This window comes from Sminthopsis crassicaudata, chromosome 4 (genome assembly GCF_048593235.1).
Source record: "Sminthopsis crassicaudata isolate SCR6 chromosome 4, ASM4859323v1, whole genome shotgun sequence".
NCBI classification, from domain to species: Eukaryota; Metazoa; Chordata; class Mammalia; order Dasyuromorphia; family Dasyuridae; genus Sminthopsis; species Sminthopsis crassicaudata.
The window spans coordinates 30,854,224-30,879,221 of record NC_133620.1 but is presented as its reverse complement, the minus strand read 5'-3'; the positions used below and the strand labels follow the sequence as shown (position 1 = coordinate 30,879,221).

At 36.9% G+C, this 24,998-nt stretch overlaps 1 protein-coding gene and 1 long non-coding RNA gene across 2 annotated transcripts; both read left to right on the top strand.

Moving 5' to 3' along the window:
- Window positions 1-2,016: 2,016 nt before the first annotated feature.
- LOC141540574 (vitellogenin-1-like) lies at window positions 2,017-12,447 on the top strand. Its single transcript, XM_074264654.1, has 7 exons — window positions 2,017-2,168; window positions 2,256-2,421; window positions 3,749-3,877; window positions 5,922-6,140; window positions 10,538-10,755; window positions 11,066-11,169; window positions 12,440-12,447. The coding sequence occupies exons 1-7, from the start codon at window positions 2,023-2,025 to the stop codon at window positions 12,445-12,447; spliced, it is 990 nt and encodes a 329-aa protein (XP_074120755.1). The 5' UTR covers window positions 2,017-2,022.
- A 9,758-nt stretch (window positions 12,448-22,205) lies between these two features.
- Window positions 22,206-24,767, top strand: LOC141540517 (uncharacterized). The gene is made up of 3 exons (XR_012481563.1): window positions 22,206-22,310; window positions 24,408-24,597; window positions 24,680-24,767. It is a non-coding gene; the product is annotated as an uncharacterized LOC141540517 (long non-coding RNA).
- Window positions 24,768-24,998: the final 231 nt, after the last annotated feature.

Genomic DNA, 24,998 nt, shown 5'->3' with positions numbered 1-24,998 from the left:
GTTAGTTTAGATTAGAATTTAGAAGGACTGACTTTTAGTGAGGGACACTGAACTAGAATTTTCTGGATGTTTTGAACTTAGTGCTCACTGATGTAAATCTTAGAGATAGAAAAGGGAAGGTTCAGTGGATAGAATGCTAGGCCTGAGGATGTGAGTTCAAATCTGATATTTTACTAGCTGTATGATCCTGTACAAATCTCATGTCAGTTTCTTTATCTGTAAAATGAGGGTATTGGATTCCCCTACCTTTCTATTTTCTCCTCTTCTCTCCTCTCCTTTTCCCTCTTTTTCTGTCCTTTTCTCCCTTTTCTCCCCTCCTCTCTTCTTTTCTCTCTCCTTCCTTCCTTCCTTCTTTCCTTCCTTCCTTCCTTCCTTCCTTCCTTCCTTCCTTCCTTCCTTCCTTCCTTCCTTCCTTCCTTCCTTCTTTCTTTCCTTCCTTCCTTCCTTCCTTCCTTCCTTCCTTCTTTCCTTCCTTCCTTCCTTCCTTCCTTCCTTCCTTCCTTCCTTCCTTCCTTCCTTCCTTCCTTCCTTCCTTCCTTCCTTCCTTCCTTCCTTCCTTCCTTCCTTCCTTCCTTCCTTCCTTCCTTCCTTCCTTCCTTCCTTCTTTCTTTCCTTCTTTCCTTCCTTCCTTCTTTCTTTCCTTCCTTCCTTCCTTCTTTCTTTCCTTCCTTCCTATTTCCCCATTGAATTGAGTGCTTGGTTCACAGATGTTCTCTTTTCAGCTCATATTACCCAAATGGTTTCTGCTTTCTTCCTCCATCCCTCTATTAAACCTTTTTCACAGATGGAGACTCTTCTCCTTGCCAAGGGAAATCCTATGCATCCAAGTAACTCTATCCCATCTCATCTCTTCTACCATCCCTATCCACTCCCTCTTCCCCTGCTACCTTACAAATATGCACTTGTCTCCCCTCTCCTCATAAAACTCTCATTTGATCCATTTATACACACTACCAATCATCCCATAGCTCTCCTCTCTTTTGTAGTTAAACTCCTTGAGAAGACCATCTACAGTAAGTGCCCCCCCTTCTCTCTGTCTCTGTCTGTCTGTTTGTCTCTCTCTCCACCTCTTTCTCCCTCTCCCTCAATATGTCCAAAACAGAACTAATTATTTTTCTCCTCAAACTCTTCCCTCTTCTTAACTTCCGTATTACTATGGATAACACCATCCTTTCAGTTACCCAGAACAATAACCTATACTCTTTGATTCCTCAATTCTTTCTATCCCTTATACCCAATCTGTTGTCTAGATCTGTCAAGTTCATTTTTGTACTATTTCTCCAATAGGTTCCCTGTTTTCCCTTTTCACTGCCCATCCCTCTCCCCTGTCCCGTGTGGGCATCTATGTCCAGATTATTGCAATAGTTGCTGGGAGATCTCCCTGTTCCAAGTCTCTCTGCACACCGGTCTGTCCCAAATGACCCACAGCTCAGACTATATCACATCCTCATTCAATAAATTCCAGTATCTTCCTATTACCTCCAACATCAAATAGAAAATTTTCTTTAGTGTTTAAAGTCTTTTACAGCCTGGAATTTCCCTACTTTTCCAATCTTCATACACCTAAATCTCCTTCCCCTATTCCCAAATCTGTATTCCAGGGACCCCAGCCTCCTTGTAGTTATTTACTCATCCAAGACATTCCTTCTCCCTACTCATGGATTTTCAGTGACTTTCTTCCATGCCTGTAATCCTTTTTCCTCATCTCTTCAAGTCCTAGCTAAAATTCTATTTTTTATTAAAAGTCTTTCCTCATCCTCTTCAATTAAGCTTTCCTTTTTTTAGTTATGTCTAATTTATTTTCTCCATAACTTGTTTGTACAGAGGTGTTTGCATGGTAATCCCCCTTATGAGTCTATATGCAACTCGAGAACAGAAACTGTCTTACCTTTCTCTGTATTCCCGGGGTAGTAGGTGCTTAATCACTGACAGACCCATTGCTTACTGTAAATGCTTAATTGCATCAAGTTGAAATGACTTGTCACAGTGAATGTTCTCCTTGTTTTTAAGATAGTAGACATAATGGAAAATTTGGTGGGCCACATGAAAATATTGGGTCCTGGTGAAATTCCCTCAAAATTTCTTCAACTAGTCCAGCTCTTCCGAGTGGCTGATATCACCATCATGGAGTCAGTGTGGAAAAAATGTGCTGGAAAAAATATTCACAGGTAGCAAAACTCAGGAGCTTCTTTCATTTTTTAGAAAGTTCTTTTTTTCATTGAGAACTTGAACATTTTCTTTTGTATCTCTTTTAGGAGATTATTTTTAGATGTAATCCCTGCTGTGGCCAATATAAAAGCTGTGAAGTTTCTAAGGCTTAAACTTGAACAGAGGGAACTCAGTTTTTGGGAGACTTTGGAGACTGTGCTTGTGAGTCTACATTTCTGTACTGCAACCCAGGAAGTTATAGAAGAAGCTAAGGTATTTGCTTTTATCTTCCTCTGTCCCATTTCTATGTCCCTTTCCCTTAGAAAGATTCCAGGGGCAGTTAAATGGTGCAATGGAGAGAGCACCAACCTTAAAGTCAGAAGAACCTGAGTTCAAATCTAGCCTCAGACACTTAATATTACTAGCTGTGTGACCCTGGGCAAGTCACATAATCCCAATTGCCTTGCAAAAAAAAAAAAAAAAAAAAAAAAAAGAAAAGAAAGAAAGAAAAGAAAGAAAGATTCCAAATATTTGGGGAAAGCTCAAAAATTTCTCCTGTTCTCAAATAAGACCCCAAAGTGCTTGAGTTTTTTACCCTTCTATCTAAGACTCAAGAAGCTGATCTGAGCTCCATTTCTGGAAAAAAAAATTAGAAAAACCAAAATGTCCCTCAGTATAGTCATTTACTCCTGATAAGGATCACCTTTGCATTAGTTACTTTCATAATATTTCTAGATGTCTTTAAGACCAGGCCTGACACCTCTTTTTTAATTAAGTTAAATCTCTATCTTTAAGCCAATTAAGGGAAGGCATAACTTTATCGAAATGTTGCTGTTGAGTCTGACTCTTGCTCTTTCAGCAACCCGATTTGGGGTTTTCTTGGCAAAGATATTGGAGTGATTTGACATTTCCTTCTCCATCTCATTTTACAGAAGAGGAAACTGAGGCAAGTAGTTTAAGTGATTTGCACAGCCACATAATTAGTAAGTGTCTGAGGCTGGATTTGAACTCAGGCCTCCCTGACTACAGAATTCTATCCTCTTATACTTAGTGAAAAATGATAGAATAGGGAATAAAATAGAATAGTCAATAAATATTCATTAAGAGTTTACTATTGCCAGTCACTGTGCTAAGTCTTACTGGAAAAAATATAACCCTCCCTTCAACCCCATCCTCCCAAAATAAAATATAGTCTCTGCCTCCAAGGAATTTACAATTCAATCCTCATATGAGAAAATTTTCTTACCCTTGGATTTTACTTTCAATATTAGATCTCCTGGAAATGAGATTAGGAAAAGCTGTCTTCCAAATGAAATGAAAGCCACAATCCCATTTTGAAACACCCATGACATGCACAGAAGAATCAAACCGTTTAAAAAACCTCTCGACAAGAAATAGCACGCTGAGAACGACATAGAATGCAGTGACTCAAAACCCAAAGTAAAAGATTGGAAGGAAGTTAGATTTCCTAAGATTAGATTTCCATTATATCAAGAAGACTTCTCCTTTGTTTCCTTTCAAATCACACAGTTTGATTGTTTTCTGTTTCCTTTCATTGGGATCAATGCTGCCTGAAATGATATATTAACTTTCTTTCTAGTTGATCCTGGAAAATACCCGGTCACACCCTCAGCATATTCTCCACATCACTGGGTTTCTTGTTTATGGATCATTGGTTTATAGGCATTGTGCTAACTTAGCAATGAACTGCTCAGAATCATCTCTCCAGGTAAGTGTCTTGCACTCTATTCAAAAGTCTCATTTAAGCTCCCCACATGCAGCTGTGGAGCTAACCCCGAACTTGTCTTTTTTGTGTGCCTCAGTATCCAGTTCCTACATTTCCCCAAAGGCCTCTGGGTAGACTGGGAAGAAACTTTGGAAACATCCCCATGGGAATGATTGCTCTCTCTACATAGGACCATGCAAGGCATTTACTTAATTTACAGTACTTATTCCTGGAAAGTGCCCATCACGACTTCATCTCTGGGCCCTGCTAACTAGATCCCTTTATGAGTCTCCTAAATTTGTGTTTCCCTCTCCTGGCTGTACCACCCTTTGTCCTCCCCATTTTTCTTTCAATTCTGTATCAACTCTAGTTTATCCTTTGTCTTTTTTAACCCAGTGAAAAGAGAATAAATTGGTTTGCACATTCTGCTGGGCTGGAGAACATTTGTGTTAGACTTTGTTGCATGTTTATAGTCCAGCTCTCCCCTTGTCAACATAAGAAATAAAAACTACCTCAATTAAGTCAGAATAAATTTTGTTATTTCTTCTACACTATCAATGGAATGTTGTGGGATGTTTATAAGGATTCTCCTAAATAATTAATAATAATAATAATAATGATCGCCAACATTTATATAGCACCTACTATGTGCCAGTAGCTAAGCACTTGGAAATTATGATCTTATTTAATATAACATATGCTCATGAGGACACTAGAGGGCCATTTTGTTTAGCCCAGCATTCCATTCAAGTATCTGGTCTGACAAATGATATTTAACCATCGAATTAGTTAATTGAATGAATTGGTCACATTAGTTTAGGTCTTAAGAGCATAGATTGAGAATGAAAAGAGACCTTGGACATCATAAAGTCTAACTTTATTTTACAAACAAAGAAACTAAGGGCAATCGAGGCTGATTTGTCCAGAATTACATAGCTAATTATCCCCACTTTACAGATGAGGAAATTAAGTCTCAGAAGGGTCAAATGATCATTCATGGTCATTCAATATGGATCTCAGGTAGGATTTGAACTCATGTCTTTTTTGATTGCCACCCTCCATTGGATCACCCAAGGTTCCATGAAGTAAGACTCTAACTAGGTAGTGGCAACTGGGGCTTTGCTTTGGAGTATGAAATTCAGAGGACACTTCAAACTAGTTAGCAAGAAAAATTAGCTAAAATTATCTAATTAAAAATTAAATAGCTAATTAAAATTAGCTGTGCTAAACCTTTTTGAGGTTTCTCTTGCCTTCGATTATCTTTTCCCTTCATCTTTCCTTACCTTGTCTAACCACATTGAGCCCAACCCCCCCTAACATTAGCCTTCCCCTCCCCTCCCCTCATAGTCTCCTTTCATCCCCATTCTGAACAAGTGATGTTCTTTGTATCACTGACATAGACACAGAAGTTCCTACTTAGCCATTGAAGACAACTGTTATTTTCCAGATAGTTTTCTTCTTTTCCTTACTCTTTTATGGCTTGCCAGCTGTTTCTAGTTCCTTGATAGAAGAAGAAAGGATTTTCTTATGTCTAATGAGGATGTATTTCTTCCCTTCTTAATGGGTGAGGGAGGAGTAATGGAAGAGAGGGAATTTGGTATTGAAAATACAAATGAAAAAATTAACAACTACAAAAAAGAACTTTCTAACCATGCACTTAAATTCTGTAGAATTTCAGTAAGAAATTATAGATTTCTTTATTTTACAACTATCATTTTATTATTTACCTTGCAATGAACCCACCATTATTTTTTGGTCATCCTATTTCATCTTCCTGGTCTCAAGTTGAAAAATGGAGCAGATGGGGGGCAGCTAGGTGGCGCAGTGGATAGAGCACCAGCCTTGAATTCAGGAGGACCCGAGTTCAAATCTGGTCTCAGACACTTAACACTTCCTGGCTGTGTGACCCTGGGCAAGTCACTTAACCCCAGTCTCAAAAAAAAAGAAAAATGGAGCAGATATTAGCCAACCTAGAGCCTCATTCCTGGAGTGATATGATTACAGCACCTTTTTTCAGCTTTCTGGTCTTTTAATTCTCTTTTCCCAGCCCCTTCATGATTTGTTAACTGAGGCAGCATACAAGGGTAATGAAGAAGAAATAATTCTGGCCCTGAAATCCATAGGGAATGCAGGCCATCCAGCCAGTCTGAAACAGATCAAGAAATTCCTGCCTGGGTATTCATCTGGTGCTTCTGATCTTCCTACCCAAATTCTGATTGCAGCAGCTCTCTCCCTGAGAAACATAGGCAAGAGGAACCCCAAAGAGGTAAGCAAAGTGGGAATTTCTCTAAAAATTATCAGGTAAGACTCTATGAGGAATGTCAGTTTTTCCTTTGCATCAATCTTTTTTTTTCTTTTTTTTATTATACCTTTTTATTTACAAGATATATGCATGGGTAATTTTTCAGCATTGACAATTGCAAAACCTTTTGTTCCAATTTTTCCTCTCCTTCCCCCCACCCCCTCCCCCAGATGGCAGGTTGACCAATACATATGTTAAAGTATAAGTTAAATATAATATATGTATACATGTCCAAATAGTTATTTTCTTTGCATCAATCTTTAGAAATATTTGTATACACATTCAGAGATGGTCCAAGATCATTGTTAGGTTATTTTATTTTAAGCGATCTTTCATCATCTGAGATTCAATTTAATTTAACAAACATTTATTTCATACTTTCTGTATGCAAGGAAAGAGGAATCTTGGGATAGTGGATAGAGCAGGGCTTTTAACCTGCAAGGTTGAAGTAAATTTCAGGGGATCTGGGAACTTGGATGGGAAAAACACAGACGAAAAAAGTTACACAACCAGGATCTCTCCCTCACTTGTGGCTGCACAGCCTGAGTGTCTTAAACTGTAAGAAATGAGCTCATTTATGGTTTTTATTAGGAAAGGAGGAGGACCACTTACACACATCAGCAGGAGCATTCATAATGCTTTAAGATCTCAATTTGTAAATAAGAGAGGAAGGTGGAAGAAAGCTCACAAGACTATGTGCAACCAGCTCCCAATAATTAGCTGGAAACCCTTCTTTTGCCATGCTGTTTATCTTGTAGTGAAAGTGTGCTGGACCTGGAGATGGGTAATCTGAGTTCTAATCTTGGGCATTATGTTTGCTATCTTCATTTCTTCAACTGTAAAATGGGTGTGATCCTTCTGAAGTCCCCTCCTTGCAGGGCTCTTTGAGGTTCCAGATAATGTATGTAAATCAGTATTAAGACAGTTATGTATGTAGGACAAACTGGACCCTCTTCTTCACATGTAGTCTAAGCAGGACAACAACTATGTCATCTCTGTATTTCTGGAAATTATTTCTCTTTTGAGGCAGCATAATGTGGCAATGAGATGTCCCAAATAGTGGACTGCTCATTCTCAAAATATAGAGAAATATTTCCCTTTCCTATGTTATGGTAATGTGATTATTCTCATGGAGCAATTGAATAGATAGAATTTGCTTCTGGAACCATTGGGACTCCCATGAGGAATTGGGACACATTAGAGAGCTTCCTGATATATAAACTTTTAGACATAGGACTTAGGAAGCATCGGTTGTTCTTTAGCACCCCTGATCTGGCAGTGGGAAAGCAAAGGGGGGGACCCAAGGATTCTTCTAGGAAGGTTCACAGGCAGCTTAGAACCATAAATCAAATAGTCCACTAGAATTGTGATCTCACCAGGGCAGATATTGTCTCCAGGTTTGCTGATCACCACCCATTCTCGCCTACCCAACTTTTCATGTCTCTTTGTCCATGTCCTCCCATAAGTCCTTTATAGGGGTTCTAATCCAAAGTGCTGAGGCTCTTCCTCACTTTATCTAAATATTGGCAGGATACTAGTGGAATAAACTGCCGAATGCTTCTGTGACTGCCCTTTCCCTCAGGGAATCTATTGATCATTTAGCTGTAGTCTCATTTTTGAAGAGGACCAATGACATCACAGATGATATCTTGCCTTGTTCGTGAATTGGATTTAAATGAGCCAAAGGTGGGAGTTGAACCTCAAGCTTTGCAGCACAGAGCCAACTCTATCTTACTTCATTTATTAGAGAAATAGAAAATGGAAAAAGGAAATGGGCTGCATTTATAGAGAAAACAAGAGTTAGATAACCAGTTTATTCCACTAGTATCCTGCCAATATTTAGATAAAGTGAGGAAGAGCCTCAGCGCTTTGGATTAGAGCCCCTATAGAGGACTTATGGGAGGACATGGACAAAGAGACATGAAAAGTTGGGTAGGCGAGAATGGGTGGTGATCAGCAAACCTGGAGACAATATCTGCCCTGGTGAGATCACAATTCTAGTGGACTATTTGATTTATGGTTCTAACTCATGAAACCAGTATTTTTTCATCATTTGTATAGCTTGGTCCCAAGGGAACCTCCACTCCCCACTTCTCTACTTTGATATTTATGTCCACAAAGAATACAAGAAATAATAAAGGCTTAATCAGATATAGGTTATAGCCACCTATCAGGTGGGTTTCTATGTAGAAAACTCCCCTCACTAACATGAAACATAGATTTGGAACATTTTGAACAAACATTTTATAGGAATAAACCAATCTCCAAATAAGAAAAATGGAAACCCATCTTTCTATATAACAGACAATTCTTTTCAAAGCATAGGCACGCTGTCAGTTGACCAAAGTGTGGTCGAAAACGAATGTCACCTTTCACAATGTAGTGTAAGGTTGGCAGTTTCTATCTTACAAATGTGATTTTTAGTCAAATGTGACCAGCACAACACAGATGGGCAGTTGAAAATAAGGAAATGAGATTGCTTATACAGCTTAAAAAGGGATTGTTCTGTGACCTGCTTTCTGGTTTCTATGATCTAACTCTCTGGAACACGTTCGTTTCTAGAGACTCAGTTTTGTGTAAAGTTCACAATGCCCCAGTAATTATGCCAGGACCTTATGTTTTCTCATGATTTCAAGAGTAATCTTAGGAGGAGGGGAACATCCCAGTTCCTGAAGTTTCTAGCTTCCTGAGAGTTCTCTACAGTCAAATGGGAAAGTTTGTCAAGAACCCTCCTGCTTCTAAGATCAATACAAACTTTTTTTTTTTTAAATATTTTTTATTTACCAATATTTGCATGGGTAATTTTACAACATTAACAATTGCCAAACCATTTGTTCCAATTTTCCCCCTCCTTCCCCCTAGATGGCAGGTCGACCAATACATGTTAAATATGTTAAAGTATAAATTAAATACAATATATGTCAATACAAACTTTTAAAGCCCTGCACCCCCTGTATCCAGCTTTTATTATATAGGAAGCTTTCCCCAACTCCTCTTAATTCCAGTGCCTTCCCTCTTTTAATGATTTCATATTTATCCTATAGATAGCTTGTTTGCATGTATTTGTATTTAGCCTTTCTCATTAGATCTCATTAGATCTGTCACTAGAACATAAGTTCCTTGAGGGCAGGAACTATCTCTTTTTGTATCTCCAGCAGGGAATTTGTTTTTGTGTGAGATTGTCTTAGTATCCCCAGAACTTTGTTTATTTTGGCTGGATGACCCTGGGCTCAATGTAAGCCATTTAAACTCTTTGTGCTGTAGGCAAATTGCTGTGCAGAGCTGCAAAAGAAGGTGACTTTTATTGGCAGAAGGCATTTCCTCACCTGGAAAATTCCCTTTATGAGACAGCAGGTCCAGTCCTTATCCTTTCCTCCAGAGTCTAGAGGAATCTATGTGTGTGTGTGTGTGTGTGTGTGTGTGTGTGTGTGTGTGTACACACATAGGTATGGATGTATCTATGTATCCATAGATACATAATATATACATATATAGCATATCCTATATGAAGGACTAGCTCTTTTCAGGTCAGCTCACCCACTTTTTGGTGTCCATCTTTCGCCCAATTCTCACCTGCAGCTCCAAGAAGCTGTAGCATCATGGCAGCCATATCCCAGAAAACCATCTTGGCAGATGGGCTAAGCCAGGATGAGAGTAATTGACAGGTCTTAAATTCATGGGTGAGTTAGTGAGAGGTCTGGTCTACCCCAAACATATGAAGACTTTGCCTAGTGGGATGGGTGAATAAGGACAATTTGTTCCAACGGACATGAAGGCAGCTAAAAGAGACACTGATGCTGATAATTTGTGTAACTCTGCTTCATTTAAATCCAATTCACATGAAAGTCAAAACATCACTTTGTGATGTCATTGGTTCTCCGAAAAAAAAAATCTCTCTCTATATGTATATATAGAGACACATATATATGACACATATATGTATATACGTCATTGATTCTCATTGAAAACAGCTACACATATATGCTATATATATATATATATACAAATATAACATAAATATACATGCATATATTTGTTAGATTGCCATTGTAATATATATTTTTGTTGAATGTTATATTATTGTTATATTATATTATTATATTATGTTGAATATATACATTCTCAATTTATTAAAGATACTGAAGGTTATTTCTTTTATTACCATTGTTGGAGAAAAAAACCATGACAATGTTTTCATGTGAGCAGGAAAGATGAAGAGCCATCAACTCTGATATAAGCCATATGCTAAGCTTACTTTGCATTTAACAAAAGCCCAGCTCACAGAAGAGGGGCAAGGTCATCCATAAAAATGAAGTAGCAAAGAAACATTAAAAATTAAAAATTTTTCTCTCTTTTCACAGGTTCAAGAAGCTGCCATTTATGCCTTCCTCAAACCCAATGTCCCTCCCCAAGTTAAAATTGTTCTTTCTCTGGTGATTTTTGAAACAATCCCAGGGATCCCCATTTTGGCAACCATGGCCAATGTCATGCTTAAGGAACGCAGCTTGCAAGTGGCCAGCTTTGTTTACTCCCAAATGAAGGCTTTGGGGAGAAGCTCAGCTCCAGAACATCGGGCACTGTAAGAGATTTCCTCAAATGGTTTAATCGAGTCTACAAATCAACAAACATTTATTAAGGGTTTTCTATGGGTCAGGCAAGCAAATAGAGACAGTTCCTTCCTTCGAGGAACTTACATTCTAGTGACAGAAGATTGCTGAATAGGGCTGCAGGATAAGGTGCCCCAAAGCACAGCTCTTTGAGAGGAGGGGGGTCCCCAAGGCAAAGTGAGAAGGCAGCTAGAGCTTTGTGGTGAAGGTATCTTTTGAGGAGAGAAGATTTCATGGAGGAGCAATCATAGATCTTTGATTTTTCTGGTTTTTTCCTCTCAGGGCTTTGGCCTGTAGACTTGCTCTTAGAATGCTGAAACCCACAGCTTACCAAAGTGACTTTAACTTTAAACTCAGTAGAAGCTATTACTGGGACAACTTCTCAGGTGAGAGCCCCTCTGCACTCCAAATGTCATCTGTCCTGGGGGTGGAAGTGGGGACCAGGGCTTGGGGATGGAGAGTGGGAGAAGCACTAAAAAATTCATTTGACTCATTTGGGAATTTTCTTCATCTGTGGGATGTTCTCCGTAAAACTTCTGATGTGATCAGACTCTTAGTACCCTCTCTCAAACGGTTGTTGGAAATGACATGTGGTTTAACAAGTGGTTAAGTGACTTGTAGGAGGTTAGCACGCCTGTTAGTTTTGCCACTCTTTTTGTTTTAAAATGTGTCAAGATAATAAAATTGTTATGTGCATTCTCTCAACTGGAAATTCTTTCCCGCCCACAAGAATTTGGTGGGCTGCTGAGTACATCTTTATCAAGGGGGGGGTACTTTGTGCCCATTTGGTGCTGGCTCTGTGGGTTGCTGTGGTGACAAATGGGAAATAGTCCCTGAGTGCAGGGAGTTTCCATTCCAACACATGTATGTATGAAAACGTAGCATAGTGGTTCTGATCCTATTCTGTTGGGGCCGTACTAACTTCATATTACTTCTTGTCCCCATCCTGCCCCACTCCGAGTTCTCTGGTAAGCTTGAGGAGGTCAGGGAATGTTTCTTCTCTGCCATTGGCTCAAGCTCAAGCTTCCATCAATGTGTTACCCATGCTTAGGAATCAAATGAGTAGCACCAAGTTCTATTTAACTATTTAACACTAGATTAATTTTTACAAGAGATATTGACTTCAAGTAGATAAGCAAGAAAAATCATATAAACATTTCTTTTTATTCTTGAGAAAAGCATCTCCCCCCTTAGCACCTTAGTCTCCAGAGAGATTAGACTCAGAATTTAGCTCAGCTCCTTTGTTGTTGTTCTTGTCCCTATTTGGGGTTTTCTTGGCAGAGATACTGGAGTGGCTTGCCATTTTCTTCTCCAGCTCATTTCTCAGATGGGGCAAACGGGGTGAAGTGACTTATCAGGGTCACACATCTAGTCTCAGGCCAGATTTGCACTCATAAAGATAAGCCTTCATGATCCAGCCACTAGATGTTCCTATACAGCATTAACCAAGTTCAAGCCCTAAACCCCACTGACTGCTGGACTTTTTTGCTGCGCTGACTTTAACAGCTGGCTGGAATTGTTGTACTTTATGGTTCTGTGCCAGTTCTGCGAACCCAGTCCCTGTACCTAGAATGACCACAGGGCCGTTTCTGGTATGCATATGGTGAAAGACAGAGGGGAAGTAGGGACCTTCCTATTTCCTACTTTTCTCTGTAGAGCTGTGAACGGATGGACACAACTTTTACTGAGAAGTTACTTTGTGCAAAATGTCACGCTGAGTTTAGAGAGCTATCATGGAGAAACAACACCTAGGGAAGGCTTCATATGAATGTCACATGGAAGGGTCCCTTGGTTCTTGGGGGGCAGCAGCATACTTATATAAGCAGTTGAATTGCATTAGTAACTGGGGGATCAAGCAAAACTCCACACAGAGAGTGAAGTAAGGTTGAGGTAAGGATTTCTAAAAATTTATTTCACCTTTATTAATGACCTGTTTTGCACCAGGTACTGTGGTAGGTATTGGGCATCCAAAACCAGAAATGAAATAATATGTGTTCTCAAGGGGATTATATTCTACAGAAGGAATTGAGCCGAATTTTTGAGCTAGACAGTAGAGTGGATAGAGCACTGGAATCAGGAAGATCTCAATTCAAATCTTGCCTTAGACACTCTGTGCCTCTGGGCAAGTCACTTAATCCTATCTGCCTCAGTTTCCTCAACTTTATTTATTTATTTTTTTTTAAAAATTTTATTTTATTTTTTTTATTATATATATATATTTTATAATATTATCCCTTGTATTCATTTTTCCAAATTACCCCCCCTCCCTCTATTCCCTCCCCCCGACGACAGGCAATACCATACATTTCACATGTGTTACAATATAATCTAGGTACAATACATGTGTGCGAATATCATTTTCTTGTTGCACAATAAACATTAGAATCCGAAGGTATATGCAACCTGGGCAGACAGATATTAGTGCTAACAATTTTCATTCCCCTCCCAGTGTTTCTTCTCTGGGTGTAGCTACCTCTGTCCATCATTGATCAACTGGAAGTGAGTTGGATCTTCTTTATGTTGAAGATTTCCACTTCCATCAGAATACATCCTCATACAGTATTGTTGTTGAAGTGTACAGTGATTTTCTGGTTCTGCTCATTTCACTCAGCATCAGTTGATGTAAGTCTCTCCAGGCCTCTCTGTATTCCTCCTGCTGGTCATTTCTTACAGAGCAATAATATTCCATAACCTTCATATACCACAATTTACCCAACCATTCTCCAACTGATGGACATCCATTCATCTTCCAGTTTCTAGCTACAACAAAAAGAGCTGCCACAAACATTTTGGCACATATATGTCTCTTTCCGCTCTTTAGTATTTCTTTGGGATATAATCCCAGTAGTAGCGCTGCTGGGTCAAAGGGTATGCACAGTTTGATAACTTTTTGGGCATAATTCCAGATTGCTCTCCAGAATGGGGATTCTTTCACAACTCCACCAGCAATGTATTAGTGTCCCAATTTCCCCACATCCCCTCCAACATTTGTCATTATTTGTTCCTGTCATCTTAGCCAATCTGACAGGTATGTAGTGGTATCTCAGAGTGGTCTTAATTTGCATTTCTCTGATCAGTAGTGATTTGAGTTTCCTCAACTTTAAAATGGGAATAATAGTACCTACCTCCCATGGTTGTGGTAAAGATTAAAAATAGCAATATCTTAACGTTGAAGTACTATATAAAAGCATTTGTTTGTGGGTGGATTTATGTTCAATATTAGAGAAATCCTTGTATGTTACCCCAATATTGGCTGTCGCCAGAATGCGTTGGATTCTGCACCAGCTCTCAGAAGGAAAACTTTAGAGTGTTTCATTCTAAAGGAAGAGAAAATGGCTTTTACAAATTTCTGCTAGTGAGCAGAGGCTGACAGAGCTGGAAGCCATCAAGTGTGGAAGTGAATGAAGGTGGGAGGAAAAACAAAGGAAGAAAAGGGGACAAAGCAGTGTTAAGGAGCCCCAAAGCTTGTTCACCTCTCATGTTATGTAAAGTTAGCCTGCTATAACTTCATGGGCACTAGATGGCACCATAGTGAATAGAGAGTTGGGAATGGAATCTGAAAGATTCATTTTTCACAAGTTCAAATCCAGCTTCAAAATCTTAGCTGAGTGATCCTGGGCAAATCACGGAAGTTTATTTCAGTAGTTTCCTCATCTATAAAATGAACTGGAGGAAGAAATGGCAGAGAAAAGGGTGGAAAAAAAATTAGTCAGTCTGTTCCCTTGTCTTAACCTAAAAAATTCTGTGTGACTCCTTCTACTAATTCACTTGTAGAATGGATTTCCAGAGAACTTCAATGAGCATTTCCAAAACCATGCTTCTCTTTAGCCGCTTAAACTTTAGGTAAAGATTGCCCCACAGGGATGGAGAGGAGTCATACAGCATTCCAGACACTGAATGGAATTGGTTCTAGGGGGAAAAATAAAAGTGGATTCATTCATCCCGGGAAGTGCAGTTCCCCATATGCCACATTCTATCCACATTCTATTGCTGCAGAATGAATGTATAATTATAAAACAACAAGCCAGAAAACTGGCTCTCTGCTATGAATCTTTTTTTTTTTTTTTTTTTTTTAATATAGCCTTTTATATACAAAACATATGCATGGGTAATTTTTCAACACTGACCCCTGCACTCACTTCTGTTTCAACTTTTCCCCTCCTTCCCTCCACCCCCTCCACTAGATGACAGGCAGTCCCATACATGTTAAACATGTTAAAGTCTATGTCAAATACAATATATGTGTACATATTTTTACAGTTATCTTATTTCACAAGAAAGATAGGATTTAGAAACAAGGTAAAAATAACCTGGGAAGAAAAACAAAAATGCAAACAAACAATAACAGAAAGAGTGGAAATGTTATGTTGTGGTCCACACTCATTTCCCAGTGATCTTTCTTTGGATGTAGCTGGTTCTATTCATTACAGATCAGATGGAACTGATTTGGATTCTCTTATTGTTGAAGAGCCACGTCCATCAGAATTGCTCTTCATATAGTATTGTTGTTGAAGTGTATAATGATCTCCTAGCTCTGCTCATTTCACTCAGCATCAGTTGATGTAAGTCTCTCCAAGCCTCTCTGTATTCCTCCTGCTGGTCATTTCTTATAGAACAATAATATTCCATAACATTCATATACCATAATTTACCCAACCATTCTCCAATGGATGGGCATCCATTCATTTTCCAGTTTCTAGCCACTATGAAAAGGGCTGCCACAAACATTCATGCACATACAGGTCCCTTTCCCCTCCTCAGTATTTCTTTGGGATATAAGCTCAGTAGAAATACTGCTGGGTCAAAGGGTATGCACAGTTTGATAACTTTTTGGGCATAGTTCCAAATCGCTCTCCAGAATGGCTGGATTCTTTCGCAACTCCACCAACAATGCATCAGTGTCCCAGTTTTCCCACATCCCCTCCAACATTCATTATTATCTTTTCCTGTCATCTTAGCCAATCTGACAGGTGTGTAGTGGTATCTCAGAGTTGTCGTAATTTGTATTTCTCTGGTCAATAATGATTTGGAACACCTTTTCATATGACTAGAAATAGTTTCAATTTCTTCATCCAAAAATTGTCTGTTCATATCCTTTGACTATTTATTAATTGGAGAATGGCTTGATTTCTTATAAATTAGTTCTCTATTTTGGAGATGAGGCCTTTATCAGAACCTTTAATTGTAAAAATGTTTTCCTGGTTTATTGCTTCCCTTCTAATCCCGTTCGCATTCATTTTATTTGTACAAAAGCTTTTTAATTTAATATAATCAAAATTTTCTATTTTGTGATGAATAATGATCACTAGTTTTAGTTCTTCTTTGGTCACAAATTCCTTCCTTCTCCACAGGCCTGAGAGGTAAACTATCCTATGTTCCTCTAATTTATTTATAATCTTATTCTTTATGCCTATATCATGAACCCATTTTGATCTTATCTTAGTGTACAGTGTTAAGTATGGGTCAATGCCTAGTTTCTGCCATATTAAAATCCAATTTTCCCAGCAGTTTTTGTTAAATAATGAATTCTTATCCTAAAAGCTGGGGTTTTGGGGTTTGTCAAACACTAGATTGCTATAGTTATTAACTATTTTGTCCTATGAACCTAACCTAATCCACTGATCAACTAGTCTATTTCTTAGCTAATACCAAATGGTTTTGGTGACTACTGCTTTATAATATAGTTTTAGATCAGGTACAGCTAGGCGACCTTCATTTAATTTTTTTTTTTTTCATTAGTTCCCTTGAAATTCTTGACCTTTTTCCAATTGAATTTTGTTATTTTTTCTAGGTCATTAAAATAGTTTCTTGGGAGTCTGATTGGTATAGTACTAAATAAATAGATAAGTTTGGGGAGTATTGTCATTTTTATTATATTAGCTCAGCCTATCCAGGAGCACTTAATATTTTTCCAATTGTTTAGATCTGACTTTATTTGTGTGGAAAGTGTTTTGTAGTTTTGCTCATATAGTTCCATAAATTGGCAGATAGATTCCCAAATATTTTATTCTATTGACAGTTATTTTAAATGGAATTTCTCTTTGTATTTCTTGCTGTTAGATTTTGTTAATAATGTATAAAAATGCTGAAGATTTATGTGGATTTATTTTGTATCCTGCAACTTTGCTAAAGTTGTGGATTATTTCTAATAGCTTTTTAGTAGAATTTCTGGGGTTTTCTATGTATACTATCATATAATCTGCAAAGAGTGATAATTTGGTTTCCTTGTTACCTACTCTAATTCCTTTAATCTCTTTCTTGACTCTTATTGCCAAAGCTAGCATTTCTAACACAATATTGAATAGTAATGATAATAATGGGCAACTTTGTATCACTCCTGATTTTATTGGGAACAATTCCAGTTTATCACTATTTCATATGATGCTTACTGATGGTTTTAAATAGATGCTATTGACTATTTTAAGGAAAAGTCTATTTATTCCTATACTCTCTAGTGTTTTTAATAGGAATGGGTATTGAATTTTATCAAATGTTTTTTCTGCATCTATTGAGATGATCATATGGTTTTTGTTAATTTGGTTATTGATATAGTCAATTATGCTAATAGTTTTCCTAATATTGAACCAGCCCTACATTCCTGGTATAAATCCTACTTGGTCACGGTGTATCATCTGGGAGATGATTTTCTGTAATTTTTTTGCTAAAATTATATTTAAGATTTTTGCATCGATGTTCATTAGGGAGATTGGTCTATAATTTTCTTTTTCTATTTTCATCCTATCTGGTTTAGGTATCCGTCCCATGTCTGTGTCATAAAAGGAATTTGGTAGGACTCCTTCATTCCCTATTTTTCCAAATAGTTTATGTAGCATTGGAGTTAATTGTTCTTTAAATGTTTGGTAGAATTCACATGTAAATCCATCTGGTCCTGGGGATTTTTTTCATTTTTTTTTTTTTTTTTTTTTTAGGGAGTTGATTAATAGCTTGTTCTATTTTTTTTTCTAAAATGGGACTATTTAACCAATTTACTTCTTCCTCTGTTAACCTGGACAACCTATATTTTTGAAAGTATTCATCCATTTCATTTAAGTTATCAAATTTATTGGCATAAAGTTGGGCAAAGTAATTCCTTATTATTGCTCTAATTTCCTCTTCATAGTAGAAATTTCTCCCTTTTCGTTTTTAAGACTAACAATTTCATTTTCCTCTTTCCTTTTTCTAATCAAATTTACCAAGGGTTTATCTATTTTGTTGGTTTTTTCATAAAATCAACTCTTAGTTTTATTTATTAATTCAATAGTTTTTTTATTTTCAATTTTATTGGTCTCTCCTTTTATTTTTAGACTTTCAAGTTTAGTGTTTGATTGGGGGTTTTTAATTTGCTATTTTTCTAGCTTTTTTAGTTGTAAGCCTAATTCACTGATTTTCTTTCTCTATTTTATGCAAGTAAGCCTTTAGAGATATAAAACTTCCCCTTATTACCACCTTGACTGCATCTCACACATTTTGGTATGACGTCTCATTATTGTCATTCTCTTGGGTAAAATTATTAATTGTGTCTATGATTGCTGTTTCACCCAATCATTCTATAGGATGAAATTATTTAGTTTCCAATTTCTTTTTGGTCTATTTTCCCCTGGCTTTTTATTGAATGTAATTTTTATTGCATTGTGATCTGAGAAGGATGCATTTACTATTTCTGCCTTTCTGCATTTGAATTTTAGGTCTTTATGTCCTAATATATGATCAATTTTTGTATAGGTTCCATGAACTGTTGAGAAGAAAGTGTGCTCCTTTCTGACTCCATTCAGTTTTCTGATCTATGATACCTAACTTTTCTAGTGTTCTATTTACCTCTAACTTCTTTCTTATTTATTTTGTGGTTTGATTTATCTAGTTCTGAGAGTTCAAGGTTGAGAACTCCCACTATTATAATTTTGCTGTCTATTTCTTGTAGCTCTCTTAACGTCTCCTTTACGAATTTAGATGCTATACCACTTGGTGTATATATGTTTAGTATTGATATTGCTTCATTATCTATGCCACCTTTTAGCCCTTCCTTATCTCTTTTCATTAGATCAATTTTTGATTTTGCTTGATCTGAGATCAGGATAACTACTCCTACTTTTTTGACTTCACCTGAAGCATAATAGATTCTGCTCCAGCCTTTTACCTTTATTCTGTATGTATCACCCTGCTTCAAGTGTGTTTCCTGTAAACAGCATAGTGTAGGATTCTGGCTTTTTATCCAGTCTGCTATCTGCCTCTGCTTTATGTCAGAGTTTACACCATTCACATTTATGGTTAAAACTACTAATTCTGTATTTCCTGCCATCTTATTATCCCCAAATTATGCTTTTCTCTTTCCTTTCCCTCTTATGTCCCTCCCCAGTATTAGATTTATGCACACCATTTGCCTAACACAGCCCTCCCTCTTTAGAATCCCTCCCTTCCCCTTGAAGTCCCTCCTCTTTCTTAAATCTTTTCCTTACTATTTCTGTATTCCCTTCTATTTACCCTACCCCTTCCCTTTTAGCTTTTCCCCTCCCACTTTTTATGAGGTGGGAAAAGTTTCTATGTAAACCAAATATGTCAATTATTTTCTTTGAGCCAAATCTGATGAGAGTAAGGTTCACACTGTATTCATCCCCCTCACTTCATTCCCTCAGATATAATAGGTTTCCTTTGCCTCTTTGTGAGATATAGTTTTCCTCTTTTTACCTCCACTTTTCCCTTTTTCTGGTACAATTTCCTTTCCACCTCAAGTTCCTTTTTTATATTATAACAGTAAAACAAAATTATACATGTACTCTTTATGTATATCCATAACAGAAATACCATCCTCAAGAGTTCTTTTTACCTTTTTATGCTTCTCTTGAGTCCTATATTTGGATATCAAATTTTTTGTTTAGCTGTTTTTTGTTGGTTTTTTTTTGGTCAGGAATAAATGGAATTCATCTATTTCATTGAATGTCCATCAAAATGCTCATTTTGGCTGGATAAGTTATTCTTGGCTGCACACCAAGTTCTTTTGCCTTTTGGAATATCAGATTCCAGGCCCTTCAATTCTTTAATGTGGATGCTGCTAGATTCTGAGTGATCTTTATTGTGGCTCCTCAGTATTTGAAAATTTTTTTTGTTTTGGGGCTGCTTTTAGTATTTTTTCCTTGGTCTGATAGTTCTGGAATTTAGCCACAATATTTCTTGGAGTTTTGATTTTGGGATCTCTTTCAGTAGGTGTTCAATTAATTCTTTCAATGTCTATTTTGCTTTCTGTTTCTATAACATCTGGGCAGTTCTCTTTGATGATTTCCTGAAAAATAGTGTCTAGGATTTTTTTTTTCATCATAATTTTCAGGGAGTCCAATAATTCTTAGATTATCTCTCCTAGATCTATTTTCCAGGTCTGTTGTTTCCCAAGTAGGTATTTAACTTATTTTCTATTTTTTCTTTCTTTTTTTATTTTGCTTAACTGATTCTTGGTGTATCCTCAAGTCATCCATTTTCATTTGTTCAAGTCTGATTTTTAATGAATTATTTTCTTCATTTACCTTTTTATTTCTTTTTGTATTTGTCCAATTGAGTTTTTAAATGAGTTGTTCTATGGAATTTTTTTCCATTTTGCCAATTTTTTTTAAAGAATTATTTTCTTTTTCCAATTCACAAATTATGTTTTCCTTGGAATTGTTTACCTTTTCCAATTCACAAATTCTGTTTTCCAGGGAGTTGTTTATTTTTTCCAATTTGGAAATTCTTTTTTTCAGGGAGTTGATTTCTTTATCCACTCTATCTTTTAATGATTTATCCTGACCCTCTTGCAAAGCTTTCCTTTCCTTTCCCCATTTTTCATCTAGCTCTCTTTAAAGATCCTTTTTAATTTCTTCTTTGAGAGCCTTGTGTGATGGGGACCAGATCATATTTACCTTTGGATCTAGAGACAAACTGTTTTTAGTCTCCTCAGGGTTTGAAGTCTGCTCTCTTTCCATATAGAAGCTATCAGTAGATAGAGCCCACTTTGCTTTTTTTTTGCTCATTTTGAAAAAAAAAAAAACATTGAAAAAAGAAAACCTATGGTCTACTCATCAGAGGCAGTGGGGTATTTCCAATGTGCCTCTACAGACAACAGGAAGTGGCAGTGAAGCTGCAGTGAGACAGTACCCCACTGGCTGCAGTGAGATTAACAGTTGTGCTGAAATCAGCAGCAGTGGAAACGCAGCTGATAATCTTTACTTCCTGTGTTTATATCTTCTCTGCTGATCTACTGGCTTGCTGCCAGGGCAAAGGTTCCCCCCAAAAATTTTCTGCCATTAGAGACCACATCCTGCCCCACCCTGGTCTGCTCAGTGTGAGCTGTTTGCAGTGGTCCCACTGACTTCCTGTGCCCAGCCTAACCCCATATCATCTCAAGCATGAGCAAAACAGACCTTTTCTGGTGAATTTCGAGAATATCTTCTGTTGGTTATGTGTTGTACTCCCACTATTCATGAGTTCTAACAGTCAAGCACTAATTCCAAGGTGGAATTTCGTTACAATAGATTGAGGGAAAAGGAGGATGCATGTGTCCTCTCTGCCATCTTGGCTCTGTCCCCTCTGCTATGAATCTTGACAGAGAGATTCTACAAAACTCATTTCAAAATTTTAAGGCTTTACGCATTAGAACAAACGAAGAAGGGAAAGGCAAAGAATATATTAATTGAAGACATAATACCAGATTGCCTTTATCTCTCCTTGTCTCTCCCCCCCCCCCCCCCCAATTGCCTGGTATCTCATTAATGCAATTTACCAGTCAGCATGTAAATAATCTAGGTGGCAGTACTGGAAAAATATGAAAATTGACAGATAGTGAATGAAGGGTTTGTATCTTTGTCCATCAGAGGGACAGACATGGGGGCTATTCTTCCTCTTATGGCTTAATGGTGTCAGATTTAGTGAGAGTATGATTTCTGGCATTTCTCATTTTATGCTCCATCCATCATATTCTGCAATTAGCTGATAGATCCACGTGGTATCAAACTGAACTTAACTGAACTTCATGATTCTCTTCTCCAGAATTGCTAATGGCTGGATTTGCCTTAAAATACTATTCATTAAATAAGGCTGGCAGCACATTGCCACCTGAGACTATTTTTGCATTGAAGTCAAACTTCCTTGGGAACACTGCAGATATCTTGGAGGTAAATAATTTATCCTTATTTGGTCTTAGATTTTTAAGATAGGTTGAATTATTTGAGTTTTTGGTAAATGGGTTTTTTCCCTTCTGCTTACAGTTTGAAATGCACACTGAAGAAATGCTGGCTACAATCCTGAAAAAAAATCTGTCTAGAAGTGACTCATATAGAGTAGATATCAAGGATTTCATAAAAATGGTAAAAGGTCTGGGTCATTTTGTTTGGTTTGGTTCATATTTTAGGTATGCTATTCTTACTGGCCTCTTCTTATTTCATAGCTTCCAGACTGGAAGGCAATTCCTTCCGATAGATCACTTATTTCTCTATATTTGAAGTTATTCGGACAAGAGATTTTTTGGCTTGAATTTGATAAACAAGCTGTCTGGACGGCAATTCAGGTACCATGGGCACAAATACTACGACTTGACAAATAAAGTAGAATGAGCTATCTCAGGATGTAGTGGGTTACCCCACCCTTTCTTATCTTCTCTTATCAGTGGTTCTCAAAGTGTTGTTTGGGGACTCTTAGGGGATTTTTGAAATAATTTCAGGGTCTATTAAATCAAAATTATTTTCATAATAATACCAATTATGTTTTCATTTCTTTTTTTTTAATTTTTTGCAAAAATTTTACTCATGGGTAATTTTCCAGCATTGACAATTGCAAAACCTTTTGTTTCAACTTGTCTCCTCCTTCCCCCCACCCCTTTCCCCAGATGGCAGGTTGACCAATACATGCTAAATATATTAAAGTATAAGTTAAATACAATATATGTATATATGTCCAAACGTTATTTTGCTTTACAAAAAGGTTTTCATTTCTGATATGGCAAATGCCAATAGATATAAGTATGTAAGTAAAGTTCTTGGGGGTGGGCTCAATATTTTTTAAGAATGTAAAGGGATCCTAAGATTAAAACATTTGAGAATCACTGTTCTCTATCTACCATGGCCTCTCCCAAATCAAGGAATATAAATATTTTTCCAACATCAGATGGCATTGATTTTCTTTAGCAAACTTGTGAGTGTGTACTCACATGTGTTGTTGTGCATTGGTACAAAACATATTGTAAAGAGCTGGCCATAGACAGGGGAATTTATATAAAGTATGAGAGGATCAGGAGTATCACTATATAGATGTTGGTTTAATGAGTGATAACAACCTAATCATTGCTTTTCAATTGGATGAGTAAATAGAATTTCAGTTGTACAAATGGAAGTGGAATAATATATACAGTTCTTTATAAACTTTAAAATGCTCTATAAGGAATTCCCATGCAACAGTAAGACCCCCAATTAAGATATGATGGTGTAAATATGTAATGGATTTAAATCCATGTTGTTGAATGGTTTCCTCTAGCAGCATTTAGTAGTGCTCTCTCATGAAGAAAAAAGGTGGAGAGAAATGAGAATAATCAGATTTTGGAGTTTGGAAAGAGATGAGCAGGAACAGACCAAGGGGGTGTGTAAAGGGCCTTTTTTCACTACAGTAAGTAAAATCTATCTACCAATGTGGTTAATAGACTAATCTATCACTGGAGTTTTGCAAAAGGCACCACCATTTTGGTCCTAACATAGGTGCTTCCCATTAAAACAAAATTTCTTCAAATTAAAAATCAAAGAAATATGCTTTTAAAAATTACATAAAATCACCAATTATATACATATATACATATATATATGTATGTATTTACTGTGAAAAAAATAAACTTTATAAAATAAACTCCTATTATAAAGGGGGAAAGGAATAGATAACATAAAGTCCCTTCTAGTTCTTAATCTGGATCATCTATAATATTATTATTTTTATTTAGTAGTATTTAATATTTTTCCAATTACATATAAAGACATTAACATTCATTTCAATAAAATGTTAGGTTTCAGATTTTGTCCTCCCCTCCCCTTCCCTCTTCCTAAAATGGTAAGCAATTTGATTTATGTTATATATGTGCTATGATAAGATTATAATCTTAGAGAACTGCTTGACCATGGGACTTAACCCTATCAGTGCTCTGGGCAACTCTTGAAAAGTAGAAGAGAAGGAGATGAATCACTGTGACAGAAAATTTCCTCACCAAGTCTTTGCTTACATCAATGAAATTATAAATCTGCATTCTATCCTATTGTGTACAACAATATAGGCTTGCTCATGTTACAAAATATAATATATATATATATATAGTTCTCTTTTTTAAATTTAATTTAACTTTTTACAATGAAGTAAACTACATTTTTTCCTACTATTCCCTCACTGAAAGAAAGAAAGAAAAAAAAACCCTCTGTAATAAATATGAACAGTCAAGCAAAATAAATTTCCATGATGGCCATGTCCAAAAATGTGTCTCATTATGTAGAATGGGTCTATCATTTCTCTTCATTTGGGATTGATGGTGACTTTTAGAACCACTGGCCATGATTCCTTTTGATGTGATTCATGATGAGGGTTTATTATTCCAGACTGACTTATTTTAGACAGGCCATTTTTATGATTACAGGCACTTCGACAATCTGAAGAAAGATTCCAGTTAATCAAAAAAATCCTTGATGGTCTTCAAAATGGCTTTAATTACTACTGGGTAAAACCACTACTTTTCTCAGAAATCCGTACCATCTTGCCAACTTCCTTTGGGCTGCCCATAGAAAGGAGCTTCTATTTCATATCTGTGACAAGTCTGGATGGAGATGGTAAGGCCAAAGGAAAAAATTGCATATGTACATGGGGGTCTCAACTGGCAACAAGTCACTGCTTTCTCTTTCTTTATAACAGTTCAATCTCAGATCTCGCCAGCACCATCTGAAAATTTTAGATTCGAGGACTTATTAAATATGAACATTGAAACACAACTACAAACAAGCCTGAGGTAAATAGCATGTGCCCACCTTTCACTGGTCACAAAGTTGGAAGTCTTTGGTATGGCATAATCAATATTGTGACCTAAATATCCTATTCTCTTTCTTAGAACTGAAAAATATATTATTGTTATTATGGGAGTCAACACAAATCTTTTACAAGCTATAATCGAAGTTTATGCGAGAATTCAGGCAGATATTCCGTTGGATGTGACTTCTTCACTTAATTTTAAGGC